An 11,293-nucleotide genomic window follows, 5' to 3' on the forward strand; every position below is an offset into this window, starting at 1 on the left:
CAAAGGGTGCCCTCCTAAGCAGACATTTTCAGAACCTAGTCTGGAGATTCAAAATGAACTGTGGCGCTGAAAACACATACGAACTTTTCTACATGAAATATATATGTAATATAAACACAAACGAAGGAACACATACATAAGTAGCTGTTTTCTAACTGCGATGTGCAAGCCAGGCCTTGGTGACCATGGGAAGTCACTCCTCTGTCTCTGGGGAAGCCAGCCTGAGGCTCACTTGCCATGATCACTTCAGCCCAGTGTTAGCTAATCAAGGATACTCTACCCTTACAAGTTCCAAGATCACCATCTGACTACACAGACTTAACTATTAGTGTATGCATGATTTCATGAACATAAACATTTCCGGTAAAGCTGATTATCCCTTCATTTTTAACCCCTGCCCAACACCATGCTTCACTACTTCCATAGACGAAAGGAGTATCATGGTTTTCATACTGTTTTTATTATACTTTTACCGTGCACATGCAGCCAACTTAACCAGGGCCCTGTCGGACCTCACCCTCACGTACCTATATTGTTTATAAGGGGAGGTTGATTCTGCCTTTCCCAGGGTCCTGCACACTACATTCTCCCTCCATCCAAGATCCCCCACAGAATGCCTCTCCCTCCATGCAGGGTCCAGGGAATACCACTTCCCTCCATGCAGGGCACAATTGGCGAACATAAGGCCGGTGGACTGCATCAGGCCTTCCACCTTGATTTGATCCAGCCAGGCCCCTTGTTTATACCCGACGGATGCACTCAGCCCTGGCTTAACAGTTAGGGATTAGTTACATTTATACCGTCCTGAAATTATGTGCAGCCCATTCAAGGCAACCCTGAGGCTGATGCGGCCCCCTGGTGAAAATGAGTGTGGTACCCCTGATCTAGGGTCACACAGACTACCCTCTCCCTCCATGGTCCCATGGTGTACCCATTCCCTCCATCCAAAGTCCTGGGAATACCTCTTTCCTCCATTCAGGGTCACCAGGATCCTCCCTCCCTGCATCCAGGGTCCCGGGCATACCCCCTACCTCTATAAAGCAGGAGGTGTATACCTCTCCCCTGCATCCAGGGTCCCACACAAACCTCTCCCTCTGTGCAGAGCCCCGTGGGATGCCTCCTGCATCCATCCAGAGCCTCAGGGAATACCTTCTCCCTCCATCCATTCAGAGGCCCAAGATATGTCCTTCCCTCCGTCCGGAGTCCAGGAATTACATTCTCCCTCCATCCAGGGAAGCAGGGAATACCCCACCACTCCACTCAGGGTCCCAGGGAATAAGTCCACCCTTCATTCAGGGCGTGGGGAATACCCCCACCCTCCATCCAGGATCCATGGAACACCTCCCTCCCTCCAGGCTCCCACGAGACATCCCCTCCGCCACCCATGGGGATCTCAAACTGCACATGGTGGGCCATGTGTGTGAGAGAGAGACTCCTGCACACTTGTTTTAAAACAAAACGGGACTGTTTGCACACACAAAGCAATGAAACTACTTTAATTATTTAGTAATCTGTCACTTTAGGAAGTAATGACAACATTCAAACAAAAAGACTTAACTGAACTTTTCGTAGGGCAATATGGCAATAGGCAGGCTCTGCACGGTGACCAGGGCAAGTCACCCCGGGGCTGGCTATGGGGAAGGCAGTCCAGGCTCAGTTCTTGCTGTCCTGCAGAGTGAGCTTGTCAGAGAGGGACTCTGCCAGGCTATCTTCCGGGCCCCCCCGCTTGCCCAGGGTGGTGATGTGCTCCCCCAATTCTTGGATGAACATCGCTTGTTCACGCAGGTAGTCACACTCCAGGAAGTGACAGTTCTGGCCGTGCTTCTCGGCGACCAGCTGGTACAGACTCAGCATGCTCTGGTGCACTCTCTTGGCCAGGTGCAAGGCGCACTCCATGACCTTCAGGCCATTCTCCCAGTTCTCGTCCTCAGGTTCTGGGATGTTCCACAGGTGGGGGTTGCCTGCTCGCCGGTTCTGCAGCCCCAACAGATAATCCGCGTGCTCCATCTCCTTCTTCGACTGCTGCAGGAAGAAGAAGCTGAAGTGCTTCAAGGCCGCGTCTCCACGGTCGAAGTAGCAGGCCATGGACATGTACACGTAGGAGGCGTGCAGCTCCAAGTTGACCTGGTTGTTGATGGCGGCCTCACACTCGGGGTGGTAGTTCTCACACACAGGCAAGGGCGGCCATGCGGTTGCCATGTCTGGTAGCGCACGTGCAGGGTGGGGGGCACCAAAGCGAAGAAGTCGTGGAAGCGGGAGCTGGACTTGCCTGGTAGCCTCCGAGAGTCCCCAGGTGAGTCAGAGGCACTGCAGAGGGCTGGTGCTCCAGCGTCTGCAGCAGGCGACTGGTGGTTGGCTCTGAGATGGAACCGGAAAAGGGAAGGTGAATCCTGAAGATGGAACACGTGAGCAATTCTCGCGAGTGTTCAGGAGAGGGTGCTAGGAGGATCCCTGGGGCAGGTGGGAGTGGCAAAGAGGGTTGCTGGGAGGGGAGGGGAGTCGGCAGTGCACTAGCAACATGTTCAAGGTTCCATCACAGCCTGGCTGTGGCGTGGAGAATTTGTTCTGGCATCTTGACATTTAATGTTTTCAATTTTGCAAGAACATGTCTATCTTGCAAGGTCATTGTCCTCTATTTACTGCTACAGGAGACATTTGTATTATATATATCCATTTTCTTCCCTTAAAGTTCTGACGATATGAATTTGAATCTTTGGTAAAGTTCACTTCCTTTTCCTGTGTTACATCTGGGTTCCCCCTGCCCAGAAATAGTTCTGTGTATTCCTTGTCTTTTCTCTTTAATCTTGCTCAGACATTTGCCAAACCTGTGAGTTAGCCATAACGCACTCATGTGGTCACCCCAGGTAAAGAGTAGGGGTGTGATCTGGCGTTGTGAGGTGCATTTCACTGCAGGGCTTCTGCTGTAAGGGAAGGCGGGAGGGTGCTGAATTACTTAGTGGGGTTTCCTTTGATGGCACATGCCATGGCTTATAGGCAGGAAAGGGACACTCCCTGTGGACAAAATAAATATGATATTTCTGACATTGGGAGACTAATACTTTTTACTTCTATGTAAATATGTTGTATTGTTTCCCTTCTCCGCAGGTTTGTAATTGTCTTAAGCTGATTCACTGTTTTTGCAGTGTAGTTTGGAGTGAGTAAAGGTGTCAGATACCCCTGTTGTATAAAATTCACCACCGATCCGTCGAGCCCAGGGCTTTAGTTTTTTGGGAGTTTTTTTTATTTTTGTTGTGCTTTTAAATTAGTGCTTTGATTTCTTAAGCTGTAAGCCATGTGTTCAAATTTCCAGTTTCTTCCTGATTCAGCTTGGAAAGATTGTATGTTTCTCAAAATTTATTTATTTCTTCCAGATTGTTTCATTTGGTGACATATGCTTGTATATAATAGTTCCTATTTCTCCTTACAAACCTTAAACACAGGTATTATTGTAATAGCCTCATCCCAATAGTGGGTAGGTGATCAGTTCCCTCTGTGGGTAAAAACACCTACTGTGCATGAATGAGTCCACATAGCACGACTGGCACCTCTGTCTTTAGAAAGGCCTGCTGGAGAGGTTGGGCCTTGGGCCTGGGATCTGGAACTTTGATTTGGGAAGTGTTACCCCCCTTTCCTAATTGATAAGAATGTCATTGTGCCTAGAGTGGGTAAACAATAGAATTTACACTGAAGACATGTTTGTTGCTGTGTGTATGAATTCCTGGTACCTGCTAAGCCCAGGGTGCCTGCACACCCAGCCCCCGACACAAACTGGAGCACTGGGTCTATAAGGGCCTCACAGTTATCTACATGGTGGTTCCACTTGGACCTCTAATGGGCATTTCAGGTTTTACGAAATATGGCAGGCCCACCCCTGGACAAAAGTCCTCAAATTAATAAACAGTGCTACCATCAATCCAGGTATTCAATTCTAATCACCACAACCTAGATTATTTTCCAAATCTCTCACTCTTCACCCTTCCTGCATAAGCAGAGCTTATCAGCACGTCCAATCCATGTGGAATTTCCCCATATTGCTTCATTTTCTCAGTCAGCACCATAGTTCAACCCCCATTGCCTTTCACCTGGAACCAGCTACAAGATCTCCTAACTGGTTTCCCAGCTTCAGCTCTCCCCCTCCCTCTACATTCTTGAAAGCACTGAGTCACTGATAACATGCAGGGGAATTTATGCTACTTCATGATCAATACCAGGAATTTGACTGTCAGCCTTGAGTTTGTACTTTTCAGTCCTATGGATATAGTTTGCATTTGGAAGATCATGTTGTGCTAATGAAAGAAAGAGGGCATATGGAGCAAAAAATTCTGTTTGGATGTTTTGAGTGGTTAATATTCATGACCAGCATGGGGACCTTGGGAAGACACTCTCAGGTTTCTGGGAAAGCCAGCCTAAGGGTCAGCTATCATTGCATTTGCTCAGTGATAGGTTGTGGAAGTGGTACTCTATAGGGAACCATTCTGTGTGGTGTTAGGAATATAACCCAGCCACTGACTCAGAATATCCAGTGGGGAACCAGTTGACACACAGGATCCTAGCCCACTGATAGGCTCTCCAGTGGGGAATCAGGCCTACATTGTACCTAGGCAGCTATGAGGCTTGCTTTTGCTAAAGCTCCCTCACTCGGAATTGAGGCAGATAATGCTTATTGCATGTCTTTAAAGTAACTTCCAAATATCTCTGCTAAACCTCAAATGGATGGAGTGTAAACAGTTCAAACACTTTCCCCCCTTGATGTGCCACTTCCTTCTCTTTGAAATTTTAGCCACATTCTTTCCTTTGTTATCTGTAAAAACCAATCACTTGCAGGGAACCTGTACATAGTAAAGGAGGACCATCCTGGATGTGATGTACCCAGGTAAGCAGTAAAAGCCTGTCAAGGCAGGGGTCCCGGCCCTCTCTCTCACTGAGAGAGTGGCTACGCTGTCCCTTTTTCTCCACAGGACTTCTGTAGGCCATGTGAATTTGTTCCTCACGGCCACAACACAGGGACTGTGTGTGCCAGGGTCCGCATCAGTACCCTGCCAAGATGGCTTCTGGGGTCTTCATCTTTGTACACAGGTATTGTTAAGAAACATTAACATTTGTGTACTATAGTAAACTAAAAACCTTCAGGTAAAATGTAAGAACCCTATACTTCTTGCCCAGTCTCACTCTCTTTATTGTTTCTCCAGAAGGAAGCTCAGCAATAATTTTAAGGCCAGGCTTTGTATTTTCAGCATGGACATGCATCTGTTTTCACCATGGCCCCAGACCATTCATCTGATCAACCCCTGCCATATACCACAGGGTTTCTAGGGACAAGATGAATTCTGCATTTCCCAGGGTCCCAAGGAATAACCTCTCACTTCACCCAGGGTCCAGGGCACCCCTGCTCTGTCCATTCAGGATCCAGGTAATACGACCTTCCTCTATCCAGCTTCCATGTAATATGCCCTCCCTCCATCCTGGGTCCCACAAAATAGTTCCACACTCCTCTAGGATTCAATGAATACCCAGGCACTTCAACCAGGAACCTGGGTATTCTTCCTTCCCCCATCCAGTGTCGAATGAATGCATTCTCCCCCAATTCCGAGCCCAGGGAAAACACCCACCCTCCATCTCAGACCCAGGGATTTACCAATCCCTCCAACATAGGTTCCACAGAATGACCCCACCCTCCATTCAGGGTCCAGGAAATAACTTCTCCTTCCATTCAGGGCCTACGGCATACTTCCTCCCTCCACCCAGGGTCCAGGTAATATTCCCTCACTCCCTCCTGAAGCCCAAACAATGCTTGTCCATCATGCAGTGTCCAAAAGAATAGCCCCAACTTCCAGCAGGGTTCAGGGAATAACACCTCACTCCACCCAGCATCCAGGGGTATACCTTCCCTCCATCCAGGGCCCAGGGAATGCCTCCTCACTCAATCTGGGGCCAAAAAACACAATCTCATCCATCCACGGTCTAGGGAATACTCCACGTGGAAGAGAGTCTCACTGAATGATCTTCCCTCCATTCAAGGCCCAGGAAATACCTCTCCCCTCCATTTAAGCCCCCAGAATAACATCTCTCTCCATACAGGGCCAAGGGAATACCTCCTGCCTCCATTCACAGCCCAGAGAATTCCTTCTTCCTGAATCCAGGGTCCAGGGAATGCCTCTTAACTCTGTCCAGTGAACAGGGAATAACTTCTCCTTCCATTCAGTACCCCAGGCAATGCCCTCCCTTTATGCAGGGTTCTTGAGTATGCCCCCTCCCTCCACCCAGGGTCCACAAAACACCTCCTTCCTCCATTCAGGGCCCAGGGTATTCTCTCTCCCTCCGTCCAGGGTCCCAAGACCACCTAGCTCCACCAATTATCTCTCCGAATACCCCACCCTTCTCCAAGTATCAGGGAATATCTCCTCCCTCAATATATGGTGCAAAGGAATACCTCCCCACTCCATCCATGTTCTCAGGATTAGCCCCTCCCTTTATCCAGTTTCCACAGTATAACTCTTCCCTCCATTCAGGGCACAGGAACTAATCTCTCCCTCAATACACGGTCTCAGGATCCACCCCCCACCCCAATCTCTATCTACTATCCCAGGAATAGCCCCACCCTCCTCAAGGGATCAGTGACTACCCACTCCTTCCATCCAGGTTCCTGGGAATAACTCCTTTCTACCTATGGTCCCAGGGATATGCCCTCCCTTCATGCTGTGTCCCACAGAACATCTGTTCCCTCTACCCAGCTTCCCAAAGAATACTCTATCCCTCTATCTATGGTTCCAGAGAATATGCCCTCCCATCCACGGAGATCCTGATCAGCAAGCAATGGGGGTGGTTGGAAAGAGAGACTCCTACATACCTGTTGTATTATGTAGAAGGTTTGGGTTTAACATTCTTGAACCAGTGAAATAACGTTATTTATTTAGGAGCCAATAACTTTATTGGAAGAAACTATAAAACTGGAACATAAAACCTTAAGTGAAAGTTTTGAAGGGCAATATGGCAATAGGTATGCTCAGCACAGTGACGAGGGAAAGTATCAGCATACCTATCGGGAAGGCCGTCCATGGTCAGTTCTTCTTGATGTCACCCAGGGTGAGCTTGTCAAAGAGGCACTGTGCCAGGCTGGATTCCAGACCTCCCATCTTGGGCAGCTTCATGACATGGCCCCCCAACTCTTTGGTGAACATCACCTGTTGGTGCAGGTAGTGACTCTCCAGGAAATGGCACAGGTGGCCGTCCCCTTTCTCAGTGGCCAGCTGGTACACACTCAGCAGGCTCTGGTTCACTTTCTTCGCCAGGTGCAAGGCACAATGCATGGCGCTCAGGCCACTCTCCCATTCATCCCAGGGAGGACTGCTGATGTCCTGCAGGCGGATTCGGCCCACGAGCTGGTTCTACAGCCACATCAGCCCCTCTGCCTGCTCCTTCTCCTTGTTGGACCTCTGCAGGTAGAACTGGCTGAAGTGCTTCAGGGCCAGGTCCTCAAGGTCTAAGTAGAAGGCTATGGACGAGTACACGTAGGAGGCGTGGAAGTGTATGTTGATGTGGTTGATGTTCGTTGTTTACCACGGCCTCACACTCAGGTTGCTAGTTCTGGCACACAACCAAGGGCCTGGGCAGCATCTCCATGTCTTCAGGCACATTCCTGGGGCAGCACGACTCAGGCAGTGCAGAATCCGAGGTTGCTGGGTGGGCTATGGCAGGGGTGACTGTGGAGGTTGTGGGGCCCAGGAGTGTTCTGCAGTGGGGCCAACACAGGTGTGCTCACGTGTCAGCCCTGAGGCCCTGCAGTTGGCTCTGATGTGGGACCTGAAAAAGCGACACAATCGACAGTGTTGAGGGACGGGTGAGTCAGGATTCGGTACCAGGGCAGGACTTGGGGGTTGGGGTCAGGTCATGGCCATGTTGGTGGGGGTGTGTTAGGTGGGCCCAATGGGGACAACTACATGGACACTTTCCAAGTTCCATGCCAGTCTGGCTGACAGGGCCTCTCAGAGCTGGGCATGTGGCAGGTATGACATTTAGAATGTTCTTCAGGAATAAAACTGCAACTGTTTTGAGTTAATCACCTGCATGTTTTCTTTGAGCAACTTACAAGTATATTGCCCTAATGTGATTGTTTCATTAAACAAAGCTGTTTTGTGGTATCAGTGGTAACATAACACCTCAAGGCTTTGTTTGAATGACTTCGAATGGACAAGAGGACAGTTCCGACAGCCCTACTGACTTCCTAGACCTCGTTCCTCCAGGGATCTCCCCTTTCTCCTCCCACTCATGATCAGTTTCACATTTCCCTGACAGCAGAGCAGGGCCTCAAGTGGAGTGGAGTGTACATCAAACGTGGGTCTGCTCTCAAGACACAACATAGAGTGACAGCACATCATAAGGGCTCTCACATGGTTGATGATTGTGAATAAAATGCCTGCTTTCAGTTAAAGGTTTATTCCCACAGTTTCCATTACTGTACGTTTTTGGGGTTGTCTATTTCTCTTTGGAAACTTATGCTACTTAACTTTTATTAAGTATTTTATTGTTATTCTATTACAGTTTTCCCCATATCTCCCCCCCCCCAGCTCTCCTCCAAGCAGTCCAGCCTCATTCAGTGTTTGTGAAGACAACAAAGGATCAGATATCACCTTGCAAACTTATCTAATCAGTTTTAGAGGTATTCAATTGGTTGATTATGTAAAAATGGAATAATAACAGAGTCTATTAGATGTGTTGATTGTACTGATAGAATCATACATTAGACCTAGAAAAGAGCTACATGACCACCTTATTCGTGGGGAGCACCTCCCCAGGACATCCTGACTCTTGCTAAGGATCTCTTTCATCCCTCTCCTGAAGAGGAGAAGAAGAAACACAAGAAGAACCCCCTGGTGTAGATCTGCAATTCCTACTTTATGGATGAGAAATGTATCATCAGCGACGTCTTCAGTCATGCACAAATGGTAGTTTTGTGTGTTGTCTGCTCCATTGTCCCCTGTCAGTGTACAGGAGCAAAAGCAAGGCTTACAGAGGATGCTCTTTCAGGAGGAAGTAGCACTGAAAGCACCCCAAATCAAGAAAAGTGAGGGACCATCCCAATAAACACATTTTGGTTACAAAAAAGAACTACATGATCAGCTTCTCAAGGATGTAAAAGTTCGATCTATATTTCCTTACACCAGTGTTTAGTCTTAATGTAATTGTGGACTTTCTAAATTTCTTTGGGAGATTTCATTGTAGACCTCACTGTAAGAATCTGTTTAAACAGAAGAAACCGTGATTTTATAGAATGTTTCTCATTATGTTCCTGTATTATATAATAACTCATCCTTATAATTTTACTCTACCTAAGGTTGGAAAACTATCTCTTCTCAGGGACATGGATAAATAAGCATGGGCTGGGAACCTCAAAATTCCCTGAAGGAAATAGACATATGTATAAACAAAAGTATTCCCTCCACTTTTTCTTTATTGAGGAGTATAAAACTAAATATACACCCATAATGAGAAACTGTAAGAGAAGTTCATGGTTTTAAACAATATATGAATATAAGACTGTAAGATAATGTTTCCTTGAAATGTTCGTGCTCAGTGTTTATAGTGTATTAGTGTAAGTCAGGGTTCTCCAGAGAAACAGAACTGGTAGAATATTATCTATTTGTCTGTCTGTCTGTCTGTCTGTAAAGTAAAGAATTGTGTCATGTGGTTATGAAGGCTCAAAAGTCCCCAAATCTGCATTTGGTGAGCTTGAGACCCAGCAGAGCTGATGTTGCAGGTTGAGTCCAAAGGCCAATAAGTTCAAGACCCAAGAAGTGAAGTTGAAGGCAGGGGAGAAACAGTGTTCCCCACTCAAACACAGTTGAGAATGAGGAGTTCCTTCTTCCTCAGAGTTGGGTCAGCATTTTTGTTTTATCCAGGCCTTCAACTGATTAAATGAGGCCCACCCTCAGTTGCTAAGGCCATCTGCTTTACTCAGGGGACTGTTTTTAATATTAATCTCAAGGGTTTGCAGGAACAAGTATAAAGAACACACGGGCAAAAACAAGAGGGGGTGGAAATGGGAGGGAGGTAGGGAGGTTTGGGGGTGGGCTGTGAAGGGAGTAAAAAACAGATAACTGTACTTGAACAACAATAAAAATAAACAAACAAATAAATAAATATTATGCTCACGGAATAACACCCTGACAGGCACACACAGAATAATGTTTGGTTTAATATCTGTGTTTCCCCTGGTCCAGTCATGTTGATATATAAAATTATCCATCACAGTGTCATTCATAATAAATGCAGAGTAAACAAGTAAAACTTGTAGTGTCATAATTTTGGAAGCTCTGTTTTGTGTTTCAGTTCTTTTCCTCATTTAAAAGTGCTACAGAACTAATAGTTACACCGCTGATATTAGACAATAAGTTCTGACTCAGTGTCAGTGATGAGTTTTCATTCATTCATTCATTCATTCAACAAATTTCTCTTGAGTACATATGATATGCCAGGTATTTTTATACGTCCTAATATAAAAACCTGTCCCACAAACTCCTCACATACTCTTTTTTGCAGCTAAGTGTTATTCAATGTTCTATATAATCTTTTCTTTAACAATTAACATATGCAGTAAGCTTGATGATATATTTATAAGGAAGCAGATCATGAGTAAAAGCAGTTGGTGACTTACTCTGTGTGTGTTTGCATATGTATAAAACTTATTTAATAAAGCAGCAGTGAAAAGTGATAGCAATCCAAAATCAGTATTATCTTGATCAGTCCTTAATATCACATGTCTCTGGGCTGTTGACACTGTATTGCCTCACTGTAACAGATACTCTCTCCGTTAACTTTTTGCCATCACCAGCCATATTTTGCAGATGAAGAAGCTGTGAATTTGAGAGTCAGCAACATGCTCCAGCAAGCACACATCTCGTAATTAGCAGCCAGTGGCACTCTGATCCGGATTCCTCTCTGGGTAGTTTGGAAAGTTTGGCTGCACCATGTGCTCCTTCGGGGCAAAGACTGTTTAACTGCTTAGACACTGAATTTCACAGAGTAGGGGCTGAGGGACACTAGTTAAAATGTTTGAAGGCCTCATTAAAAGCTTTATTTTGTTATTTTTCATCATGTCTCATTATTTCTCCAAATTCCCACTTTGCGGAAGAGGCTGTCAAATATCTCTTCCTCATTCACTGTTGGACAGAACAGGCCCAATCTCCTTGAAGGTTCAAGGAATAACACCTCACACATTACAGCGTCCAGGGATACCCCCTCTCCCCATCCACAGTCCCAGGGAATACCCTCTCTCTCCATCCACCATCCAGGGAAT

At 46.6% G+C, this 11,293-nt stretch overlaps 1 protein-coding gene and 1 pseudogene across 1 annotated transcript; both read right to left on the minus strand.

The window, feature by feature from the left end:
* Positions 1 to 1,653: 1,653 nt before the first annotated feature.
* Positions 1,654 to 2,199, minus strand: LOC118985134 (ferritin heavy chain-like). The gene has a single exon (XM_037043459.1). It carries the CDS (start codon positions 2,197 to 2,199, stop codon positions 1,654 to 1,656), a length of 546 nt encoding a protein of 181 aa, XP_036899354.1.
* A 4,859-nt stretch (positions 2,200 to 7,058) lies between these two features.
* On the minus strand, positions 7,059 to 7,553 carry LOC118985135 (ferritin heavy chain-like; annotated as a pseudogene).
* Between the last annotated feature and the right edge of the window lie 3,740 nt (positions 7,554 to 11,293).

This window comes from Sturnira hondurensis, unplaced genomic scaffold (genome assembly GCF_014824575.4).
Source record: "Sturnira hondurensis isolate 20B ecotype Veracruz unplaced genomic scaffold, ASM1482457v3 Scaffold0004091, whole genome shotgun sequence".
NCBI lineage: Eukaryota > Metazoa > Chordata > Mammalia > Chiroptera > Phyllostomidae > Sturnira > Sturnira hondurensis.